The sequence below is a fragment of the Sinocyclocheilus anshuiensis genome, unplaced genomic scaffold (genome assembly GCF_001515605.1).
Source record: "Sinocyclocheilus anshuiensis isolate Anshui unplaced genomic scaffold, SAMN03320099.WGS_v1.1 scaffold1328, whole genome shotgun sequence".
Classification (NCBI taxonomy): Eukaryota; Metazoa; Chordata; class Actinopteri; order Cypriniformes; family Cyprinidae; genus Sinocyclocheilus; species Sinocyclocheilus anshuiensis.
In genome coordinates, this window is record NW_015548192.1 from 514,181 (window position 1) to 538,655 (window position 24,475).

The 24,475-nt window shown below is 37.8% G+C and overlaps 2 protein-coding genes across 2 annotated transcripts in view; both read left to right on the forward strand.

Moving 5' to 3' along the window:
- glrx3 (glutaredoxin 3) overlaps positions 1 to 13,395 on the forward strand; it is a 17,088-nt gene extending 3,693 nt beyond the window's left edge. The window contains exons 3-11 of the mRNA XM_016439745.1: positions 1,478 to 1,552; positions 3,295 to 3,496; positions 8,219 to 8,391; positions 8,897 to 8,958; positions 9,035 to 9,092; positions 10,773 to 10,825; positions 10,961 to 11,000; positions 11,247 to 11,339; positions 12,745 to 13,395. Coding sequence (XP_016295231.1) covers positions 1,478 to 1,552; positions 3,295 to 3,496; positions 8,219 to 8,391; positions 8,897 to 8,958; positions 9,035 to 9,092; positions 10,773 to 10,825; positions 10,961 to 11,000; positions 11,247 to 11,339; positions 12,745 to 12,795 — 807 coding nt within the window. The 3' untranslated portion in view covers positions 12,796 to 13,395. The remainder of the gene's footprint in view (positions 1 to 1,477; positions 1,553 to 3,294; positions 3,497 to 8,218; positions 8,392 to 8,896; positions 8,959 to 9,034; positions 9,093 to 10,772; positions 10,826 to 10,960; positions 11,001 to 11,246; positions 11,340 to 12,744) is intronic.
- A 1,563-nt stretch (positions 13,396 to 14,958) lies between these two features.
- Positions 14,959 to 18,701, forward strand: LOC107653110 (A-agglutinin anchorage subunit). The gene is made up of 3 exons (XM_016439747.1): positions 14,959 to 15,047; positions 15,133 to 15,188; positions 15,276 to 18,701. The coding sequence occupies exons 1-3, from the start codon at positions 15,034 to 15,036 to the stop codon at positions 18,593 to 18,595; spliced, it is 3,390 nt and encodes a 1,129-aa protein (XP_016295233.1). The 5' UTR covers positions 14,959 to 15,033; the 3' UTR covers positions 18,596 to 18,701.
- The last annotated feature ends 5,774 nt before the right edge of the window (positions 18,702 to 24,475 follow it).

The following is a 24,475-nucleotide window of genomic DNA, read 5'->3' on the forward strand; positions in this document are numbered from 1 at the left end:
GTGTATATATATATATATATATATATATATATATATAATATGTGTGTATATATTTGTATATGTGTGTGTGTGTGTGTGTGTGTATTTAAACAACAAAAGTAATTCATTTTAACAATTAAATATGCTCAGATAATAATATTTAATGTCTGTTTTTTATGGGAACATCTATGACGTAGTGCATGCATAAATGACTAGAATTAAATAATAATTTGAAATAAACTGCATTGCATTTCCAGTTTAAGATCAGTTTTTTTTTGTTTCTAATTAGAGTTTTCCTTTTTATGGAATATTGCAGTATTTATTATAAATATTTCCAATCCAATGATCCAATCAATTATAGATGAACAAAATTAATTCCCATCCTACATTTTTTTCCCCCATTTGAGAAACCATTTTACTGTTGTTTACTGTTTTATATGTTGTAAATTTGGGAAAAAGGGAAGAAAATATTGTGACTTTGCCTTTGACTTTTTTTTTTTCAGAAATGTATTTTTTCTGTAGTTATTTGGTATTTTGATTCTTATACGAACTTAAAAATTATTTACTATTTTTTTTGTAATTAAATTCTTTCTCTTATCCCAAATGAATGCAGTGAAATAACTATGTATAAGCCATTCCTAAAAAGTGTACAGTACTGTGGCACAGTCAAAATTTTGTTCTGATTGTTTGATCGTCTAAACCAGCGACATACCAGTAATGGCTCAACCAGTGGTGTGGAACTCTCTGTTTGTTTGACCATTCGCAGATGGCACGTTGTGTTTGAGATACCTGTTTGAAAATGGCCATTATTCTTGCAAATGTTCCTGTGTGCACTGGGCTCTAAATGATGGCGAAACGGCTCTAGCTCCAGTAATGCAGATCCAGCTGCTCTCCTCCCTCAGCTCCATCTCCCAGTGGAGCGCAGTGAAATGCCTCAGGCTCTGAATGACTTTACCTTCCTCATGGCCTTAAACCGGCAGAGAGAAATATTTCCTTCTGTGTTAAGGGTTAATACTGCCTTTCATCACACAGTCAGCAGAGCAGAAGAGTTTTTCAAGCAACAATTGCCCTTTTATAATCTATATGAAATAAATTGTGTTGAATTCCTTAGAATAAAATTGGATCATTTTTCTTTGTTTTTAATAGTAAATGTTTGTTTTTAGTTCTTTTAAGAAATTCATTTTTAGGTACAGTTTATGCATCCACAAAATACATTTCTATCATTTAATCATTATCAGAAGCAAATTCAACATGAAGTGTGTCCAAACGTTTGACTCATCATTTTACATGTTATAGCTGAGGCAGTGGAGTTTAGATTTGTAGTGTTAGTTTTCAATTTCATGTGAAATGTTTTTTCGTGTTTTAAATGGGGTTTTTACAGCCAGATAAACTGTCAGCCCACATGTTATGTTTGACATGTTGATGTTTGTGATGTTTTATTAATGTGAATTATAAAGAATCATTAGTACAGTAGTTCTCTCTCTCTCTCTGTTTTTAGCTGGAGGCAGAGGCAGTCCCGGAGGTTTCTGAGAAGTATGAGATCACTTCAGTTCCCACCTTCCTCTTCTTCAAGGTAAAACTTTCACATTTGACTTCAGCTATGCTCAGATTTACCTAAAATTATGGTAAAAATATGTTTTTTTTTTTACATAATAAAGGCAATGTTTTTACTTTTTAGAGAGTGGGAGGTTAGTTCAGTCACAAATAGGAAAAATAAATATATATGACTCAACATGATTTAAACCTTTTAAAAGTTTGGGGCAGATAAGGCTTTTTAAATGTTTTTGAAAGAAGTGTCCTGTGCTCACAAAAACTGAGTTTATTTGATCAAAAATACAGTGAAACTGTAATATTGTAAAAAAAAAAAAAAAAGTTTTCTATTTAAATATAATTTAAAATGTAATTTATCTCTGTGATGCAAAGCTGAATTTTCAGCATCATTACTCCAGTCTTCAGTGTCACATGATCCTTCAGAAATCATTCTAATATGCTGATTTACTGCTAAGGAAACATTTCTTCTTATTATTAATGTTGAAAACAGTTGTGCTGCTTAATATTTTTGTGAAAACCATGATACTTTTTTTCATTTTTATTTTTTGACAAGTAGAAGGTTAGAAAAGAACACCACTGAAGTTTAAATCTTTTGATCATTTTAATGCAGTTGGATTGATAGTCTATTTTTTCCTTGGGTAATTGAATTTTCTTGCTCTGATTTCCTTGCAGAATGTTACGTTCAATAGACGATAAATTATCTACAGCATTAGTGGCATAATTTTAATTACCACAACAAATAATTTGACACTCTGAGGTTTTATAAGCAGAAATGTGAAGCATATATCTTAGAAGTACTTGCATGAATTATTTAGTTAAGCATTTAATTGTTTGTTTTATTAATTTTTACTTTTTACTATTTTGCTATTACTCAGAAATAAACCGTGTTACAGAAGTAACATTCAAACAGTAAACTTGAAACATGGCTTTCACAAAACATTCAAAGTGACTTGTTTACAAATGAAACTATTTTGTATATAAAAATGGTGACTTATATAACTTATTGATTATTATCATTTGAATTTGATCGGATTGTGAATGTTAGGTTATAATATCATTGGTTAGTATTAGTTTTCCCTGCCCACACAGCCTTAATTACATCAGCAGAAAAGTTGTTTCAGAGGCGGAGAAAGTTAAAACATTTGAGTAAAAGATTGTGAAAATAAAAACGTACTTTGTTTTAGAATAATGTGCACTTAAGAACCGTGCAGATTCTGCTGAATAAATTTAAGACCAGCAAAATGTATTAAAAAAGTAATTGAGTCCGTTTTAATTTCCCATTTTCTCCTTTTTATATAGTATGAAGTTCACTACTAAACTGTGTTCTTTATGTTTTGTAAAGCATGCTGATCTATGCCAGATTGCGTTTTTCTGTACACACTTTTTATTTATGTTAGGTGTGCTGCGATAGTGTTTTGTGTTTATTTAGCAGAGGGAGGCGAGGTTAGAAAAAGTCTTTTGGGAAGGTTGAGTTTAACGATCAAGTAATGTGAGCTGCAAAATCTCCTCGTGTTAGAATCAAGCAACTGAGAAATAATCGGAGGTTAAACAAACACACGGCTTGGCAAGACTTTCCCTCTCTCGGCGTAACATGTCAAAGAACCAGGAGAGCCTGCGGCCTGTTTTCTCTCTCTCCCTGCAAACAATCTAAACAAACTGGCAAGCATCCTAAAAAATTAATGCTGTTTTTTTCCTCCCTCTCAATCTATCACTACTCACACTTGAGTGTTTTTATTTATTTATTTGTTTACCGACAACCCTTAGGGCGGTGAGAAGATTGACAGGTCGGATGGTGCGCATGCCCCTGAGCTGACCAATAAAGTGCAGCGGCTGGGGTCCGGTGGGGGCGGGGCTGCCAGGGCGGGGGACGTCCCTAAAGAGGATCTCAACGAGAGACTGAAGAGGCTGATCAACGCCGCACCCTGCATGCTCTTCATGAAGGGATCGCCCCAGGAGCCTCGCTGTGGTAAACACACACGTATACACTCGCTCGCATAAATTAACACGGGGTCAAGCGGGTTAGTTAGAGCAACCGTTGGCGATGGAGTGAGACTAATCAAGGTTGCATGAACGGGATGGAGAGAGAAGCGCATTACGTCTTTCTTAAGTGCGAAGGACGTCTGTATGGATGCGCCACTATATTCCAGGTTCCATCCAGTCTGGCTCTGTTTGACCCAAAGTTTCAACTGATTGGAAAAACAACTTGTCCGTCTAAATAGCTCCCATTACAATTAACAAAAGCCCTGTTTCCACCGCAGGAACTTTCATCAGAAACTAGGGACTTTGGGCCAGTACTCGGTGTGTTTCCACTGCAGGAACCAGGATCTAAATAAAGTTCCTGGTTAAAATTTGCCCCTCAGACAGTCAAACAGTCCCTGCTTATGAGGTAGTACCTTTTCAAAGGTCCGGAACTTTCGGGGGCGGGACTTGGGCGCTGAACATGCTGATTGGTTGAGTTCACGCAGCATTGTATTTTCTAAATAAAGTTCCTGGTTAAAATTTGCCCCTCAAAAAGTCCATGCGAGGTAGTACTTTTTCAAAGGTCCAGAACTTTCGGGGGCGGGACTTGGGCGCTGAGCATGCTGATTGGTTAAGTTCACGCAGCATTGTATTTCAACCACCATAGTCGCATGATTTTTTTTAAATATTACTGTTATTGTGTCATGAAATGTAGTTTTAAAAGTATTTCGGGTGAGAATGTAGTTGTTTAAAACTCAAATCTTCGGTTTATTTATAAAGACAGCGCCTATTTGAAAATGTGCTTCGCTGATTTCGGAGACGTGAGCTCCACGCGATCAGTGGGCGCTCAGTGCTCATGTATCCCAACGAGAGCAGCCTCAGCTCGGCTAGTCTTTCTGACATTTGCCGCTGGCTCTGATGACTCTGTGGTTAAACGTAAGATGTAATTCGTTTTGGGTAAATCTAACAGGTAATCTTTGGTCTTTATTCTATTAATCTATTAATATGTTAAAATGAAAACAAAAAGAGGCAATACTGTTTGATATAATATTTTGTTTCATTGTAATGTAGGCTATATACATTCCCTGAACTATATTTCAGTGGCTATTAATAAGTTTAAATGAAAATGAAAGGAGGCAGTGGTGTTTGATATCATATTGGTCTTATTGTAAATACAGTGAGGACAATTGCAGTAGCCAAGGCGAGCTGACTGATGTTATCAAGTACACTGCTGTTTGCAGAATTACCGGACTTGCGTCTTCCCGTCCGCGGGAGTTCACACTCCCAAGTCGAACTTGCGAAGTCCGAACTACCGAGGATGCAAGTCCGAAATTTGCGTACTTTGTATTGAGAAATGCACGCAGACCTACGTCACCAGACTATTTGCCTAATCTTCTCGGTACTTTAGACCTCGATGAGAACGCAGACAGCAACAGGTCAGGGAAAAAAAAAAGTTCCTGGGACAAATTGTTCCAGGCAATTTCGGTGCAAAAGCAGTTAAAGATGCTGTGGCACAATGCAGCGTGCATTCAGTTACTTTTTTGTCATGTTGCATCATTACTTTCACAACTTTATGCATGTTTTGTGTTGTGTGTATGGCAGGGATTCTCAACCTTATTTATTTTGAAAAGACCAGCTGAGATTTTAAGTTAATATTTTAATAGTTTAATGCACATTTGCATGTTCATGGTTCTCTGATGTTATTTAATGGTCACATGACATGCAGGTAAACAAATAAAGCAATAAATAAATAAAATATTACATTTACATTCATCCTTTTTTATCCAAAGTGACTTGCATTCAAGGTATACATTTTATGAGTTCATTCATTCCCTGGGAATCGAACTCATGACCTTGTCGTTGCTAACACCATGCTCTGGTTGAGCTGCACCACATTTATTCATTTATTGACAAATTTTTATTATTTAATTATTAGCTTTTCTGCAACTTAAAAGCACTTTTTTGGAAGTTTAGTTGGGTAAACCTCTATAGCGGTGAACGGAAACTACAACAAATGTAATTGTGTTCCCATTCTCTCTAATAGCAATAGAAAAAAATCCAGCCATTGCATTAGAAACACACACTCTGTGGAACTAGTTTTCTTTAAATTAATGTATAATACAAAGTAGGGATGTGCAATTAATCGCATGCGATTGTCATGCGCATCTCGTCAGTAAAGCCGGTTCCGTGATTAGTAGTAAATCGCCATCACCTGCTTGACAGTTCACTGACAAGCTAGGCAATATCGCGTTCATAATCGAATGTGATTCATCTGCGATTATGAACGCGATATTGCCTGATTGTCAGTGAACTATGGCTCAGTGTAGTAAATGCCGCTCCATCTGAAAGCAGGTGATGGAGATTTACTACTAATCACAGAACCGGCTTTACTGACGAGATGCGCATGACAATCGCATGCGATTAATTGCACAGCCCTAATACAAAGTGTAGTGTTATAAATGTACACTCATTTCCTTTTAAATGAAAATATACAAAACTTTGCTTGATTTATGATGTTAAAAACCGAAACACATCATCACAGTGTGTGAAACCAGTCTGTATTTACTTGAAATTCACTAAAATTGCAGAGACATTCTGTTGGTAGATTTCAAAGCTGACACAGGGGTGAGCAACCACTTTTGTTAATCAAACTTTTGTTGATATGCAGTCGCTCTAAAAAAGGAACATGTTCTGCTTTTGTAAGTCAAAGTTATACTTATTAAATCCTGATAGTGACAGCTTAATAATCACTTAATAGCGTTTTAGTCTTTAGTTTGTTTAACTTTAGGCTGTCAGCTTGATCTTGTTTATTTCTGTTTGATTCGCAAATTTTCTGGCATGCTTTTTTTCTTCCAACTAACACTTCCTCATGTCAAAAATGTGTGGTTCGGCGTTGGAAAACATCCTCATATTAATTTCACCCATTTAAAACAAAATACTTTTGATAGTTCAAAGTGCATATTTCGTCATGGACTGAGGCGCAGTTTAGCGCTTGACGTTTTGGCTGTGTAAAGAGGAAGGTCTGGGGGAAGGCTGGCGTTTGCCATCCTGAGATCAAAATGAAAACGATATTGAACTCTAATCTCAAACGTGATGTTGGGCTTTCAACGACTGCCAGCTCCTCCAGCTCTGCTTTATTAATAGAAGATCCGCCCGGAGCCAGAGAAAGCAGCTGCCCGCCTGCTTGCCCGCTCTGATAGAGTCGAGCTAATATACCAGCAAATGCATAAGCACAAGTGAGGCGCCTGGAGCTGTTTTATAATGAATTCCCTCATGAGCCACACAAGATGAAAATGGGTGTTTTACTGCAGGGGTTACACAGACTCTACACATCACCTCGCACATCTTTCTCTCTTTCTCTCCTGATCTTGTTTCTTTCTCTCGCTCACTCCTTTAGTTTAGTTTAGTTTAGTTTTATTTAAAGTTTGACATGACAGGATATTGCGGCACAAAACCCTGAAATGTGTCAAACATACACATACGCCAAGACAATCATTACTTAGTATAAAACAAATAAAAGATAACTGATATACAAGCATCTTCTTCTTGTGTGCCGTTTCTCTTGCTTCTTGTTCTCTTTGTCTCCTCCCATCTGATATCATGCTCTCTCTCTCTCTCTCTCTCTCTCTCTTTTATCTTCTCTCATTTTTAGCTGGTAGTCATCCATATAAACAGAACTGCTATTTAAAATTCAGAAATCAGGAAATTTTGTTCCAGCTTTCAGTCGTGTTGCCCAATATTGCGTAGTATCTATAAATGGACAAATGAGTAATTATGATTGCAGATTTTACTTGAAATGTTACTCACTGTGTGACTAAAAACATAGAAAAAAGAAACAACTTTTGTTGTCAGTGTAGCAGGGTGATTAAACTTAAACTAAAACCATTAAAAAATGTTACTTGGAAAATATAAAAAATAAACAAATAAATTTATTTCAGCTACTTGCCAAGACAACATTTCTCATAGTAATTTAGTTTAACATGAGGTACTATAATAATAATTATAATTAGTATTATTATTATTAATAACAACGTAATAAAATTAATGAATACTATACAGACCAAAAAAAATTTAAATGGACAAAAAGCACAACATAATAACTAAAACTTTAACTGATATTAAAATAAAAATTGTAATATACACTAGTCAACATTTGAAGTGAAACAAAACCTGAACCAAAAATTTTGTGAACTTTTTTGATCCATTTCAAATGTTGACTACTATATATATATATATATATATATACCAAACTTTAAAACAAGTGCAAGCTAACACCAAACAAAGTAGACTAATTAAAAAAATTGCAATGATAAATGACACTTTTTGTTGTTGTAGTGACATTAAAAATATGAATAGGTTTATTTATTTACTTTATTAGTTTTATAAAAGAAAAAAAATGTAATAGTTTTCTAAAAGAATTTCAGTTTCTTCCTTTAAAGCTCTTAAAAAGTGCAAGCTATTAAAAAGCACACAAGCAAACTAAACAGTGAACTTTTAGTTTAATAATAAAATACATAAATTTTAATTTTGCAGTGACAAATGAAAACATTTGTTGTGATTGTATTGACATTAAATATATAATATAGATAATAATTTAATTAAATATTTTTAGTTTCTTCAGAGCCATTAAATAAGTGCAAGCTAGTAAAAAGCACACATACTAAACAGAGTTGCTGCTGTAATGATATTCTTTTTAACCTTTAACGCATTTTTGTTGCGTTATTTGCAGGTTTTAGTCGTCAGACTGTTCAGATTTTGAAGGACCACAATGTACAGTACAGCAGTTTTGACATTCTCTCGGATGAAGAGGTCAGACAGGGAATCAAGACCTACTCCAACTGGCCCACTTACCCGCAAGTCTACGTCAACGGAGAACTCATCGGAGGACTGGACATCGTAAAGGTACGAGATACAAGAAGAAACTTTAACAATATTGATCGCGTTCAATGAAAATCGGTGCATAGCAGTGTTTTTATTTATTTATTTATTTTTAGATATTTCCCTATTTTTCCAAACACAGATTTCTTCATCGCTTGATCGTGTGCATTTTATCCCATGCGTATTATCGTAAGAGTTCATGTTTCAGGACTTTTGACGGCGTGTGTGTTCTCAGCTAGCTGTTATTAGCTGTATGTTGCTCTACATTCCCAGCGAGCTCATACTGCTTAAAGCAAGCAGAGCACTCCTGCTGAGAGAGGAGGGCTAGATTAGCCAGCATCCATCCTCTTCCCCCTCTCTCTCTTCTCTCAAGAGTCTTAGAGGCCCTTCCTCATTAAGATAGCGAATTTACCTTTACAGCGAGGTAAAACATCTCAGCAGGGAGCTGTTAGTTATGAAAGTAGAGTGTGTATGTGTGAGTCGAGTTCAAAGCGAGTTCGGATTCAGAGATATTTTATATCCTCCACAGGAGCTGGTTGAATCGGGAGAACTTGAGAATACTTTCCCCAAAAGCGACTCACTGGAAAACAGGTAAAGACAGATACACGCTCGCTCAAACTCCCCCTCTGTATGACTGGACTTGTCTAAACATTCTCTCTTCTGACAGGCTGAAATCTCTAATCAGTAAATCATCCGTCATGCTCTTCATGAAAGGCAATAAAGAGGTGAGTGAACTTAAATACTCTTTTTCTCTCTCATGTTTGTTTGTTTTTTCTCCTGAAACACAGTTTAAAAGAGTGAGGAGAAAGCAGGGGATGTTAAAGGGATAAATCACCCCCAAAAATGCTGTTTTATTTATTCAGCCTCATGTTATTACAAATCCATATGCTGTTATTTTTTCTAACGGAGCACTTTTTCATACAACAACTTCATAGTGACCATGTCTGTCTTGCTTCAAACATACAGAAAAAAATAATTGATTTCAAGTCAGCTTTGTTTGTAAAGAACAGACCCAATTTTAAGGAGTTGCTTCTCAGTTTTAGTTAAAGGGGTCATATGATGTTGCTAAAAATAACATTATTTTGTGTATTTGGTGTAATGGTAGTTGGTCTTTTAGGAATCACCAATGGCTGGTTAGCATGGGTCAACTAGCTGGTAGATGTCTTAACTACACCATTCAGCTGACAAAAAGCATTCTTTCTTCTTTCTACATTGAAAGCCGTCCAAAAGTAACAATATTTTCAACTAAATTAAACATTTATTTTATTTGCATTTATTTAGCAAATATCATATACATTTTTATTATTATTATTCAGTGTTATTTTAGTTGTATGTACTTGTATGGTTTTTATTAATATTTGATATATTTTATTTTAATATTTTGGATTAGCTTTTATTTTTATAAATTGAGTTTTCATTCAAATTTGTTTAATCTTTTATATACTTATTTTTTAGTTTTATTGTAGTGATTTTTAGTGCTACAACTAGTTGCCAAACCGACATTTTTTTCACCTGATAATAACAACACTGTTATTGTTATAAGAATAATTTAATATTAATTTTAAAATGATTAATATAAAATAATTAATTTTAAACCATTATAAAGTAACTGCATGAACATTTTGCTAAATTTCTTCATTTGTTTTCCACTGAAGAGAAAATGTAATCATTTAATTGTTTCATAGTATATGTATTGATAAATTATAATAATTTTTCAATATTATTTTAGAAAATTATGAAGTAATATTGCTGTGCAAAAGTCTGCCTTTGTGTTCCACTGAAGAAGAAAAAGTCATGTGGGTTTGAAATGACATAAAGGTGAGTAAATAATTACAGAAAGATCTTTTCTGAGTGAACTTTTCCTTTAACGTACAGTAAAAGAAACCATGCAGTGGTAAAACGCTGCTGGAAATCGATTTCAGGCGGCTCCGGCACTGATAGAGCTGCGTTCTCTTTCTTTAATGGAGGAGAAAGACCCCTCACCTCTCTCCTCATAACTGTATTGATCTTTAACACTCACACATGAAAGACATTCTTTGCAGTAGTTTAAAGTCTTTCCCCACGAGACTGACTGGCTTCTCTCTGTGTCTCTCGATTTTATTACCTCCTCTTTTTCCCTTAGTTATTGAGACGCACTTCAGAATATCTTTTGTAGGTGGTTGTAGTTGTAAGTTTCTAAATGCAAGTTTGGTTCTGTGCTGGTTTGGGCCCAGAGGAGCCGCTCGTATCTTATGTACTCTGTTCTTTGAGCTTCTCCAGTAGTCTGCGTGTGTTTTGGTGGAGTTAAAACTTGCTTCCTCTGATTGGCTTTCAAGCGCAGGGTTTCGCTTCACTGCAGCCTTTCATGATGTGAAAGATGCTCTAGCGTTTTCACCCTCTTAACTCGTGTCTTTGTGAATACTCAGGCTGCCAAATGTGGATTCAGCCGTCAGATACTTGAAATAATGAACAGCACGGGGTGAGAGACTTTTACGATTCTACACGTACAGTGTCATTTAAGCTCTTTTTGGAGAATGTTCTTAACGTGAATTATGAATAACTGAAAGACTAAATGTATGTTATTAAAGTAACATGTTTTTCATTAAAATTTCAGAGTTGAGTACGGAACGTTTGACATATTGGGAGATGAAGAGGTGAGAGTTCCTTCATTTTTAAGTTTATGTTTCCATTCTTGGTAAATGTTGTCTTGCCAAAGCAACTTCAAGAAAGACTGTGTTCCAAAACCTAGTGAGCTCCTTACAAACTGAGAACTGAATAATTAAATAACAATTAAGCAATCATGTTTAGAATGCAATTTTATTTTTACTATATGAATGTCCCTAAATAAATTCTGTTTTTGTGTTTTTAGCCAAAACGTGCACTTCTGATTGTTTCCACAGGTTAGACAAGGACTCAGGACGTACTCCAACTGGCCGACGTACCCACAGCTGTATGTTAAAGGGGAACTAATCGGAGGCCTGGACATAGTCAAGGTGAAATGCATAAAAGTGTTTAACATGAATCCTCTTACTAAGATGATAAAGATACATTTAGAATTAGGCACTACAAACAGCATTGCATTTATAATGCTTCATTTGTAACGAATGTAAATAATTCTAGACTTCAGGAAAATAGTCATTATTAAAGCAATAAGCCCCAAGAAGCCGTGGTTTACAGTGAATTTATAACAGCTAAGGGGCGTTTTTAGGGGCGTTTTTAGGTCGTGCCTAAAAACGCCCCTAAAAACGCCCCTTAGCTGTTATAAATTCACTGTAAACCACGGCTTCTTGGGGCTCATTGCTTTAATAAAATGGTTATTCCATATACGTAGTAAGGTTTCACAGAATAAAACACAGCAAATAAAGTGTAATGATATAAATAAAAACAGTATTCTTCCACCAAACTCCTCAGAAACGGTTGTGGTTCCAAGTGTAATTTACAACAGCTTCGAACGCGGCTCAACCAATCAGAATCCAGGACCGGAACTATCTGTTTTATAAAGTGTTTTTTCAGATTGCTTTCATTGGTATAGAGATTTAAAGGCACAATATGTAAGATGTTTTTATTAAAATATCCAAAAACCACTAGAACAGTGTTATATTTTGCTGACTTGTTTACTTACATAAATGTTTCGAAGAATGTTTAAATCCAGATAAATCAGCAATTTTAACTAGTCACACGGAGCGTGTCCATATTGTCATTGTGTCGCCAATGACGTCATAACCCCTCGATTTCCGGTTTTGTGCACCCTCCAGCGGCGAAAATTACATATTGTGCCTTTAAAGAGCAAATCTAAATCTGATATACACTACCATTCAAAAGTTTGGGGTCGATATGTTTTTTTAATATTTTTTAAATAAACATGCTCAGCGAGGTTGCATTTATTTGATCAAAAATACAGTAAAATAATAGTTTTCTCTGTTTGAATATTTATTAAAATGTAATTTGTTCTTGTGATGGCAAAGCTGAATTTTCAGCAGCCGGGGTTGGAAAGTGTTGAAAACAGTTCTGCTGCCTAATATTTCTGTGGAAACCATGATGCAAGATATTTTGATGAATAGAAAGTTCAATAAAACCTCATTTATTTGAAATGGAAAACTTTTGTAACATTATATATGGCTTTACTGTCACTTGTGATCAATATAATGCATCCTTGCTGATTAAAAAAAAACATTTGAATGGCAGTGTAAGAGTTATATCATCTGCCTGTAGAGATGTACTGCAGTTGGTGTTTTACTCCAGCAGAGGGTAGATGCAGCTCTACAACTAACAGGCAGTATGAAGTTAGCCAGTGCTGTCAGAACCATCTCTGAACCTGAATGTACAAAAGATGAATTGTAGTTGATGAACTGTGAAGGTGTTTCATAATGGAAGGGAAATGTTTATATTGTTAAACAGGAGCTGAAAGAGAACGGCGAGCTGGCATCTGTGTTGAAAGGAGAAAACTAAACTACTCCAGCACTGAAGAACATGTGGATCACATTGCCGAGTTGCCTGTAACCTGCACACTTAACCTCAGGAATGGAGTACTCGGATTAGACTTATCCCATCCAATTTAGCGTTTTTTTTAGAAAATGACTACATTTCAAAAACATTGTTGATCCTCTGCTGTAAATCCAATAAAACCAATTCTGTGATCTGTTTTTGTTGTACTGACATATTTTAGATCTTGTTTATACCTGGTACTTACATCCATCTTTGGTGACCTGATTACAAGTGGTCAACCGAGATTTAAAATGTACACTGGGTATTGACACATGTCTTAAATATGGCTGCTGTGACCACACATTTTTGCCCAATCAAATACTTTTAGAATGAGAATGTCCATCCCATTGCAACCAATTTCGATAAAAGTGGCATTGGGCAAAATCCAAGACTGATGCATGTATATGTATGGGCATTTTCTTATTAAATTGCAAGTAATTTATTGTGTTTATGCAATGACAGGTTAGTTGGGTAGGTGATCCTTTACTGTTTTCTGGGATGCATCAGTATGCATTTACCTTTATATTTAAAAATGACCTTATATTTCAATGTGGTTTGAGTCAACATTTTTTTTAACCTAAATTTAGCGCCGTCCACTTGTGATCAGGTATCCCGGATCAGATGTTTCATGTAAACTTGGTCTTAATGTAAATCCTGTTTTTCTTTAATGTCTCTGTCAGTCAGAGCCAATGATTTGGCATGTTAAACCGTCCTGTGTGAATCTGTGCCCTTATTAAAGAGCTCCTCCAACTACCTTTAATTGCAGGTTGTTAGATTAGGCCAATTTTTGCCGCCTTTATTTGAGTTTTTATCCTGGATATGTGACCCCTTTAATGAGTGCGGGAATGATGGATGGTACCATTCACGATCAAGTCCACTCGCTTTAATTAATGTGATCCTTGAGCTTTTCAGTCGGAGTGACTCTGCCAAGCTCTTGGGGACAGGAAGAACTCTCTTATTGTGATTAAAGATCCATAAATATTAATCAGCAGTTGTTGGTTGGGGGGAAATCGACCCACACCTCGTCTGGCTTTGAGCCGAGAGTGTAGAGTGGCCATTATGTTCCTCTCACACACACACCTGTGGTTCTGGGTAATTGCAGCACTCCCATAATCTCCCCACAATAGCACACTCAAATATGCCTTGATGCATGAATTGAAACGTGGCAACCACTGTTCATAGGCATGTGAAACAGTTTCATCACACTTCCTTAAAGAGGGGGAACACATTGTGAAGGTTCACTTTGGCATAGTATCAGGATTAATAACCGTAGTAGATATCCAGTGGTGTTAAACATAGTAAATCGATTTAAGGTTTTAATTGTTTAAAATGAAGTCAGACACTTAATATCGTGGAATAAATTAAACAAACTCCTGTGCATAGTGTATATCTTCAGTGGTACTGGTAAATAAAAAAAAATATTTTATTTCTTTTGTGCACTCTGCACTGTGAGTTATGCATATGCAGTTATTTTTTTAAACCTTAATTTTCAGAGTATACAATGTATATTATATTATATAAGCCAGTTAAAAATGCCTTCAAGGAACCTTCTGAGAAAGCTGCACTGTTGCTTTTTTGTATTTGCCATGTCTGAGTATAAAAGGTAATATTTTAAAGAGCCCAATGTTGAAACATGCAATAAAGACTTTTGTGCACAAATCTACATTTCTAATGTATCTGCCAGGGTGGTCTAAATAAATTATGACTATGGTGCATGTCATTAGTAGTGTAAGTATAAAATACTTATATTAGCTGTTACATAAAATAAGCTTAGCATTACACTGAGAGTGTGGTTATTAATCTGGTGACCTACTTAGCATGTGTTCTGCAAAGTGCAATCTCTTGCACTAATGACTTTCAAAATATCACAATATATATATTCTCACACATTTTAGGTAGCCACAAAAAACATGCTTTGTGGTGCAGGCCTTATGGTGTGTGTAACGGCTGCGAATGGATGAGACAGGTGATTGTATTTAATGACTTATTGGCAAATTCAGTCATCAAATATCCAGCCAAGTGTTCACAGGTGAACAGTATTTTATGTAATTAGACATGTCAGCTGATTGGATAAACAGGCTTATAAAAGACAAATGCCCGGGTCAGTGTATACACAGATTTGTAGTTGTTCTTGAAGCAGTTCTGGTTTGGTGTAATAGAGTCTCTTTTCAACAAAGCAGTTTTGTTAATGTTTTTTCTGTTATGGGTTGGAAAAGGTTAGTACATTTTAAATCCTATCGCTGTGTTATCAGTTATATGTGTTATGCAGAGTTTTTATCATAATTTTCTCTCTCTCTCTAGGGTCCACCACTTGGTTATCATCTTGATTTTCTTGAAACATGCTGTTGGTCATGAAGGTGAGCATGGTAGTGTGTGGGTTTATTTTATTTTTATTTTTATTTAAAAGGGCCCTGCACTCTATTCATTGTGCTTATGTTCTCTAGGTTCGTTTTCTCAGAATGCTCACCTTCAAGAGAATTGGCGTGTCCACAAACGCTCTTCCCCTAGGGTAATCCAGTCTTCTGTGTTGGAGGCTCCAGTGACTGGAAGCAGTCCTGTTGAAGAAGTGGCCCCTAATATGGTTATTGGGAAAAGCCTGAATGCCAGCAGGTCTAGGTTTTCCCTTTCACGTCAGTATGTAAAAGGAGGCTTTTCCAGCAGCTATGAACCTATGTCTCGTAAACAAAGTGCACCAAGTGTCTCGGATAGCATTTCTTCAGTGCTTAAACTCCAGGGTTCCTCCAGTCCAAATACCCAGAATGAAGTCAGCCAGTCTGCTGATAGACAAGGCTCCTACAGCTGGTCTTCTCTCTTTTCTCTGGATGGCTCTGGACCGCAAGGAGTTTCTGCTCAACTTGCTTCCACACCTGTACGCGGTGGTAGTTCCAGTGGCTTGTCCATCCTGTCTCCAAGCTCCTCTAGTCAGTCTACCCCTGACTCTTTGTCAAAGCTTAGTTTCTCACCTTTTGATGTTTCTGGCCTGCCCGCCAGTAATCAAAGTCCCTCAAACATGTTTACAGCAAGCTCTCAGAGCAGCTCTGGCCTTCAGTTGGGAGGAACCTCTAGTCTGCTTTCTAAACCGAGTAGCTCTTCCTCAAGATCCTCAGGAAGTTCCCGCCGTGTTTTTACTGTTACTTATCAGGGCAGCGCTGGGCCACAACTGGCAGGAGGTTCCAGCCAGCTTGTTTCTACAAGTGGTTTGCTCACCCAGCCTCCAAGTGCTGAAAGCCAGAATACCTCTGGATCCTCCTATGTCAAGCTTGCTGCTTCACCCCTAGGTTTTAGTCAGGTTACCAGTGGTCCAAGCTCTTCCAGGCAGTATACATTAAGCTCCCAGAGCAGGGTTGGTACTGAGCTGGCAGCTTCCCATCAATATGTACCAGGACCGGGAAGTAGTTATGGTTTGTCTGTCCAGCCTCAAGGCACCGCTAGCCAGTATGCTTCAGCTTTTTCCTTGGGTGCAAAACTTCCCATGTCCAGCCAGTACTATCAAGCAACTCGGAGTGGTTCTCTCTCTCCAAGCCAGTCATCTCTGGGGTGGCAGCCTTCAGTCACTAGGACCCAGGGTTTTCAAGCCTCTAGTACAGCAGTGTCACAAGGATCTGGTACATCACAGAGCAGCTCTTGGTTTCCCAGTAGGCTCTCTTCACTGTCCTCTGCAGGAGGTTACATCAGCTCTTCTGTGCAATCTCAAGGTACCTCTAGCCAGAATGCCCCGGTTCCTTTGGGTGCAAATGTGCCTGTGTACAGTCAAGCTGCTCCAAGTGGATCCTCGTTGTTTATGAGCCAGCCATCTCAGTTGCATCCTCCTGCCTCTAGATCACAAAGTTTCCAGACCTCTGGTACAGTTGCATTACAGAGTGGCTCTCTGTCTCAAAGCATTAAGACTCCCAGTAGGTTCTCTATCTCGGCAGTAAGCCCTGGCCAACTTGCCTCCACACAAGGAAGTGGCAGATATGATGGCTTGTTTGGCCTGTCTCAAAGTGCCTCAACTCGGTATAGCCCTGGGTCCCCTGTATATGCCAAACGTGGTTCCTCCCTGCTGGACGTTTCTAGCCAATCTTCCAGTGGTCCGGGCTCCTACAGAAAGTACACCTCAAGTTCCCAGAGCAGGGCTGGCACTCAGCTGGCAGGCTCTAGTCCTTATGTGCCTGTACAGACAGGAAGCACCTCTACTGATGACTCAAATCTGCGGCTGCAAGGTACCTCTAGCCAGTATACCCCTTTGAATGCAAAAGTGTATAGTCAGGCTGCTGCAAGTGGACCCTTGTCTCCGAGCCAACCATCTCAATGGCAGACTTCCTCTAAATGGTTGCAAGGTTTTCAGACCTCTGGTACAGTTGCATTACAGAGTGGCTCTCCATCTCAAGGCTCCAAGGCTCCCAGTAAGTTCTCTACCCTTACCTCTGCAGCAAGTCCTGGCCAATTTGTCTCCACACAAGAAGGAAATGGCAGATATAGTGGTTTGTCCAGCCTGTCTCCAAGTACCTCAAGTCTGTATAGCCCTGGGTCCCCTGTATATGCCAAACGTGGTTCCTCCGTGCTGGATGTTTCTAGCCAATCTTCCAGTGGTCCGATCTCCTACAGAAAGTACACCTCAAGTTCCCAGAGCAGGGCTGGCACTCAGCTGGCAGGCTCTAGTCCTTATGTGCCTGTACAGACAGGAAGCACCTCTACTGATGACTCAAATCTGCGGCTGCAAGGTACCTCTAGCCAGTATACCCCTTTGAATGCAAAAGTGTATAGTCAGGCTGCTGCAAGTGGACCCTTGTCTCCGAGCCAACCATCTCAATGGCAGACTTCCTCTAAATGGTTGCAAGGTTTTCAGACCTCTGGTACAGTTGCATTACAGAGTGGCTCTCCATCTCAAGGCTCCAAGGCTCCCAGTAAGTTCTCTACCCTTACCTCTGCAGCAAGTCCTGGCCAATTTGTCTCCACTCAAGAAGGAAGTGGCAGATATAGTGGCTTGTCCAGCCTGTCTCAAAGTACCTCAAGTCAGTATAGCTCTGGGTCCCCTGCATATGCTAAGCGTGGTTCCTCCCTAGATTTTTCTAGCCAATCTATAAGTGATCCAAGCTCTTCTGGCCTGTATGCATCAAGCTCCCAGAGTATGGCTGGAACTCAGCTGGCAGGTTCTAGTAGTTATGTGCCTGCTCAGACCGGAACCACCTTCACTGGAGCATCTTTCCAGGTTCAAGGTACCTCTAACCAGTATGCCCCTTCTGTGTCCAGTCAATACACTCGGGCTTCTCCAAGTGAATCATCGGTTGGCTCGGAGGCATATCGAAAACGGCAGCCTTCAGCCTCAACTTTGAGCCAATGGTTTCAGGCCTCTGGCACAGCTGTACCCCAGAGCAGCTCTTTCCCTCAAAGCTCTCAGACTTCCAGTGGATCTTCCTTCCTGCCAGCCCTGAGCCCTTCTGTGGCCCAGAGTTCTGTCTCTAGTTCTCGGAGGACATTAAGCTTCTTTGGTACAGGACTCGGACCCTCTAAGCTCTCAGCTCAGGCTGCTTCTGGCTCCACAATCAGCCAAATATCTCCTGGTCTGTCTGCTTCAGTTAATCAACCCCCAAACTCCATGACTTCATCTCTAGGCTCAAGTGTCCAAGGAGCTTTACAAGGTATATTCTCTGGTCAGTCCAGTGACTCAACATCACTTATCTCAAGTAGCTATGGTTCCACCTATGACCAAAAAGCTACTGGCTTTTTCAGACCTTCCCAGAGCTCCTCTGCTACAGGACGATACTCATCTGTCAAGGGCTAAGGGACTGCCATGTGCTCTGGTTCCGTAGACAAATGTCAGCGCTATATGGTAGAAGTATGTGCTTTTATAGTGTAATTTTGCAGCAATAAATTGCGTTTAATGGAAATGTGGTGTTGAGTGCTTACTCTTTAAATACCAAGCTTGCTGTTGTCGGTGGTGTTGCTTTAAATCAGACTACAATCCTCAGCTACACGTCTTGTTCCCTGGTTATTTACTCCATATACCATTTAAAATATAATGACTGGTTTTGTAGTGTACCACTAATGGTTGCTCAACCTTCTGGATAACCGGTGTAATAAGTGGTCTACACCTCACTGTGGTTATACCTGCACGCTTAAGAAAAATGGTTCTGAACCGTACCAGAAAAGGGTTCTTCGGCTTGTAAATATAGCAGAAACCCTTTTTAATGCTAAATAGAACCTTTTTATAGGGTTCCATATAGAATAGTGCTTTAAAAATGCCTTAGGACCTTAATGGTGTTAAGTAACTTTTTTTTTTTTTTTTTTTTTTTTTTTTTTTTTTCTCCCCCTCTTTCTCTCTCTCTGCCTGGTCTTAATATCTTGATGTGTCTAATAGGGTTTTACAAAAACAATGTGTCAATTAGTTTTTTTTTGTTTTTTTTTTAATTATGTGAAATTGTAGCAAAAGTGACAGTGTTCTAACGGTTATTAGCAGGATACATTAATGAATGACAATGTACATTGAACAGAAGTAATGCTTTAAGTAAAACAAAATGGTTTATTGAAGACCAAGCTCCAGTGAAATATTTTCACAATCCTCTGATACCTGTGAGTCCATCATTGTGTGGTTGAATGGCAGTTTCTCTCTGCAGATGATTAGGTTGTAGGATGTGACTGCATCTAAAATGCACAATTAAGTTTAGATATACGGTTTGTCTCCTTTTGTTTGTGAAAATTGTTTATAAAGGCCTGAAGTAGTATGTGAGCACTTCACAATGTTAAAAGGAAAAAGTAATAAATTCAAGGGATAGCTGGGTATGTTTATGCATAAACCCTAGTAATATCTAACAATAGACCATATATTCAATATCTTTGTTACTTAGTGAAGAAGAGAGGAGTATCCTTACCTGAATACACACACCTATATGTATATACATTATTTTTTTATTTACCATGCTGTCATACTTAAAGTATTTTATAGGAATGAACAGCGACACAATACAGTTCTGAAAGTGCTGTGATTGTGTTATCACTTTGCTTAGAAGGTTGTGACAGACCCAAATCATCACTGCTGCATAGTTGCATTTTTCCAGTTGCCAAATATGTTAATGTAGTTAATGTAGTAATTACTTCCGATTCTGGCGCTATGGCATTTCTGCGTGGTGTCGGAGAATATTAGTGTGTCTCTAGTAAGATCAGTCACAAACATAATCCCCGCACGAGCATCTTATTCACTCACTGTCATGCATTGTGCAACACATTTATTCTCCCTCTTCATGTTTCGTCCATTTTCTCCACTCTAAAGAAACTCTTAAGCTTCTCAAAAGTCCTTGTCCGTACTCCTAACAATTTTGGACCAAAATTTAAAGTCTCCCTGAAATCAAAATTAAAGTTTTTTTGGGTGTTAGTATCAATATCTTAGTGTTAAGGTTATCTAGAAGGCAGTGTGCTCCAAAACAGTGACAAAATTCGCATTTAGAAGATATAAGCATTCAAAGCTTGCAGTTCGTCACTTCCGCCAAAACGGCTCAACGATTTTTTTGACGTCACATCGTACTTCAGCTTCTCATCAAACTTTCTGTCCAATCAAATGCTCTCTAGAATCCGAAGCGCCCACCCCCTACACTATAAAATAGATGCTGAAGCCGCGGCTGAAATCAGTCACTTGTCCACAGAATTAGTATTTTCTGTACAGTGAATGGCACGTAGTGCACTATATAGGGGACAATGAACGATTCAAACAGTGTAAATATGCTTTCCACTGAGGAAAAAAGGAATTCTGGTTTCGCGCTGTGTCACGCTAACCACCGCACCGCACACACACTCTGCTCCGGTCCAGAGACACGATAGCACGGAGCGGATCACATGCGCGAGTCGGCGCAGACCACAAAATGTATCAGAGCTATTTGAATTCTACACAGAATGCTATATTTTATAGCAATATAGATGAGATTGTGGCTGGCATACCCTGTCAAATTAGACTTTACGGAGCTCAACGGCTCTAGCCCAAACTGTGATATAAACGAACGCTATTGGCTATTTTAAAAAGACGCGGAGCTTCTTGATATGTCCCGCCCTGTCTTCCTGTTTCCGTTAAAATGACGTCAACACAGAGTAACTCTGCGTGTTCCTAAGCATTTCAGGGGACCTTTAAGACCTCTTTTAAGCAGTGTTGCCAATTTAGCTACTTTGTAGCTAGATTTAGCGACTTCCCCGCCCCTTTTGAGACTTTTTTCAAAAGTTTAGGGACAAATATAGCAACTGCTTGGACAAACCTTATCCAAGTTCTCATCTTGCCCACTGATCTACGTTCATCTTTATATAGATCAGTGAATTTGCCATTGTGATGTCATCTAGTGACATTTAGCTACCAGTTTTAGCTACTTTCAATTGAAAGCAGTTGGCAACACTGCTTTTAAGGGTTAAGATGCTTTCTGAATTACTTTTTTTTTTTTTTACTGGGATCTTTTCTTTACTTTTAAGAGGAAACACCCACAGTTCTAAGAATTTTCTTAGAATTTTTTTACTAGGAGCATCTCTTAGCACTAAGACTTTTCATGAATACGGGCCCAGTTGTTGTTGGCCAGAATAAGCTGCAGCTGGGACGATTTATGCCACGTCTTTTGCTTTTTCCTTTCTCTCTCCAACCTTGCATAGCTGTGTCTTTGGGACCACCTGCATAAATATCACTGTTCAAACACTTAACAGCAGAAATAACGGGCAGAAGAGATCAATACTTCCATTTTTTCTTATTAAAGAAGGCACTAAAATGCTTTTTTTTTTCTCCTCGCCGGAGATGCTTGGTCCCCTTTCATTATCTCAAATAACAGCAACAAATTCCACTCAAGGTGTACCATCTAATTTTGAGTGGATTACCTTGAAGCAATACAATTCAGCATTTAGCTCCATGACCGTGGAGAGACTAGCAGCCCCTGCTGACAGAGCAGAGTCGGGTGACTAGAATGCGGTCAGGTGATTGACTTATAGATATGGATACATGTAGTGAAGCATGTAATGAGCTCCACAAACACAGTGACTTTGATCTTTAGAGGATGTAAAGACATGACTAATGTTGGACACATGGCTATAATGATACCTGACTCCCTGAAGTTCCTTTCATGTGTTAGAGACAGCACTGAGGCGAGAAGAAAAGACTCTAAGAGTTTTGTTCCTCAATTTGTAGCATCATTTGAGATGAGAAACAGCCTTAGAGGTCTAGATGGCAGTGTGAATGTGTATGCATGTGAGCATACTGTGAATTACTGATTGTGTGTGTGTGGTTTATTATCTGGAAATTGGGACAGAACCCGACATCATTTCTCAAAATGATGCTAATCTGCTCTGGAAATAATGGTTTTGATTAATGTCAATGTTCAGAGAGCAAGACATATTACCTGTAATTTCCATGATAAAAGAGATTGCTTGGTTTTGGTGGAATATGATTACATGCAAAAGTCCAAAAACAGCTATTAAAATGCAAATTGCTGAATGATGTTTACAATATAAAAATCACCTATAACATACCAAGCCTTTATGGAGTATAGTAACAGCCGATATATTCAGCATCCTTGTTTCCATAAGTAGTTTCCCCATTTATTTTCTTCACAGAGAAAAAAAAATATAAAAAAATCCAACCCAACAAGCTCTGAAATTAATCACAACTTTTTTTCTAGTTTGCATGTAATATTCTGCTTCAAATCAAGGGTAATAAAATGTAAATAAATAACTTAAACAAATAACAACAGTACAATATATATATATTTTTTACTTGTTAATTATGAATATACACCATATATTTACATTTACATTTACATTTACATTTAGTCATTTAGCAGACGCTTTTATCCAAAGCGACTTACAATTGGGGGATACATAAAGCGATTATTCTTAAAGAGGCAAACAGACACAGGAAGTGGTTGTAATACCAAGTTCTTAGACATTGTTCAATATTACGCAGGACACTCACGTGCAGCCGTCTGTACCGTTATATATTTACACAAATATATAATGAGGCTTGATTATGCAATCATTTGCTTTATGGAACAAATATTTCATTATTATGACATCTAAACTATGCATACTGGGCAACTAATTTGATGCTAGTTTCACTAGTCACTTTCTTGTCAGAATAAAAATAAACTCCAAAACTTGAATATTAATGTGTTTTTATATATATATATAAGTAGCTGTGTATTTAGTGCTGCAGCAACCCTGCCATTTTTGCAAAATAAACCTCTTCAGGATGATACAAGACCTGGTGACCCTGTCAGTGTGTATTTTGTGATAATGACAGTGATTGTACATTATCCCCTACTTAATATGCACTGTCAGAACTCTTGTTTTAAGCTGATAATCAAGGCTTTATTTATCACCCTTCTGCTTTCAACTCCAGATTTTTTTTTTTTTGTAATTTGTTTCATCAGTAGCCCTCAAAACACAGAATAACCTCAATGGAGACTCTCTTCTTTACATTTCAATCATCTCCCTTCTTTTAGTTTAGTCTTTGGGGAATGCTAGAATTGCTTTTCAGATGAGAGAGGGATTTTTTTCTAGTGTTAAGCAACTGTTTAGCAGGAATCAAATTGGAAGAGGAGAAACCCACTGGAGATAAAGAGTAAATAAAAACAGAGGTTTGTTTTCTCTATGTCCTCTGGTAAAATGAATTATACACTCTTGTTCCAATTTTTTCTTACCACTATATGGTGCCAGAGACCGCGCTGCAAATCATCTGTAGTACCACAGCTGACCTGAAGAGAGCAGTAGAGACACTGCTGAAATTTGCCATGGACTCTTCACTGTATGTGAGCCATCACTGGTTTTGCTTCATCATCATCATCATCATCATCACCACCGAGTTTGTAAACAGTAGGTTACCAGGAATGTTGATTACCACAGGTGAGGATGTCATGCTATCCTAGATATTGTAGTCTGTAGTGTCTGCTTTATCTTCTTAAGTTTTGTTCATGGTTTTCAAGCATGTAATACAAGCTGTCCATATCCAGTTTACCAAGTGAAAGAGTGAAATTGGGACCAAAGCATTGTTTAAGTTGTATATCTGATATGCATAGGAATATTTAACCTATTAACGCGTTTATTTACAGATGTCTCTATACAGAGTCCAACATCATATGTAATGATCCACCACCAAAAAAAAAAACAAAACGTCTCCAACAAATAGACACTTGAATATTCAAGTCTCTACAAACTTCATGTTGAATAATTTCAGTCTTTTTGACTATATTTTCCACAACTTATAAAGATCTATAAGCTAGAGACTCTGTCTCTTCTAATAAGACGTCACAATCTTCTATCATAAAAGAAAGTCCTTTGGAAGTCCTTGAAACTGTACAATGCCCACAGCCTTCAAAGCTATACTCCTTTCTTGTTTTAATGCAAATAAATCCACATCCTTGATTTTTACTCTACAAAAATCTCTCAGACAAAATCATTGAGTTAAAAGCAAACCAATGTACCTTGCTTTCAAGAGTAACCCCTCTTCATTATGTATAAGATGTTCTAGGTGCACTGTGCACTTTGTCAATGGGATCTTGACTAATGTAAAAGTGTACTCTGAATAACCTACACAGCATAAGAAATTTTGTGGAACAAATGTTCTTATTGCTTGGTATTAAAGGGGTCATATGATGCAATTTCAATTTTTCCTTTCTCTTTGAAGTGTTACAAGCTCTTGGTGCATAAA

What these genes read in the sequence shown, in the direction of transcription:
- LOC107653110 (XM_016439747.1), top strand. An exon ending in ACATGCTGTTGGTCATGAAG is followed by an intron (nt 15,189 to 15,275) that starts GTGAGCATGGTA and finishes TATGTTCTCTAG; the next exon opens with GTTCGTTTTCTCAGAATGCT.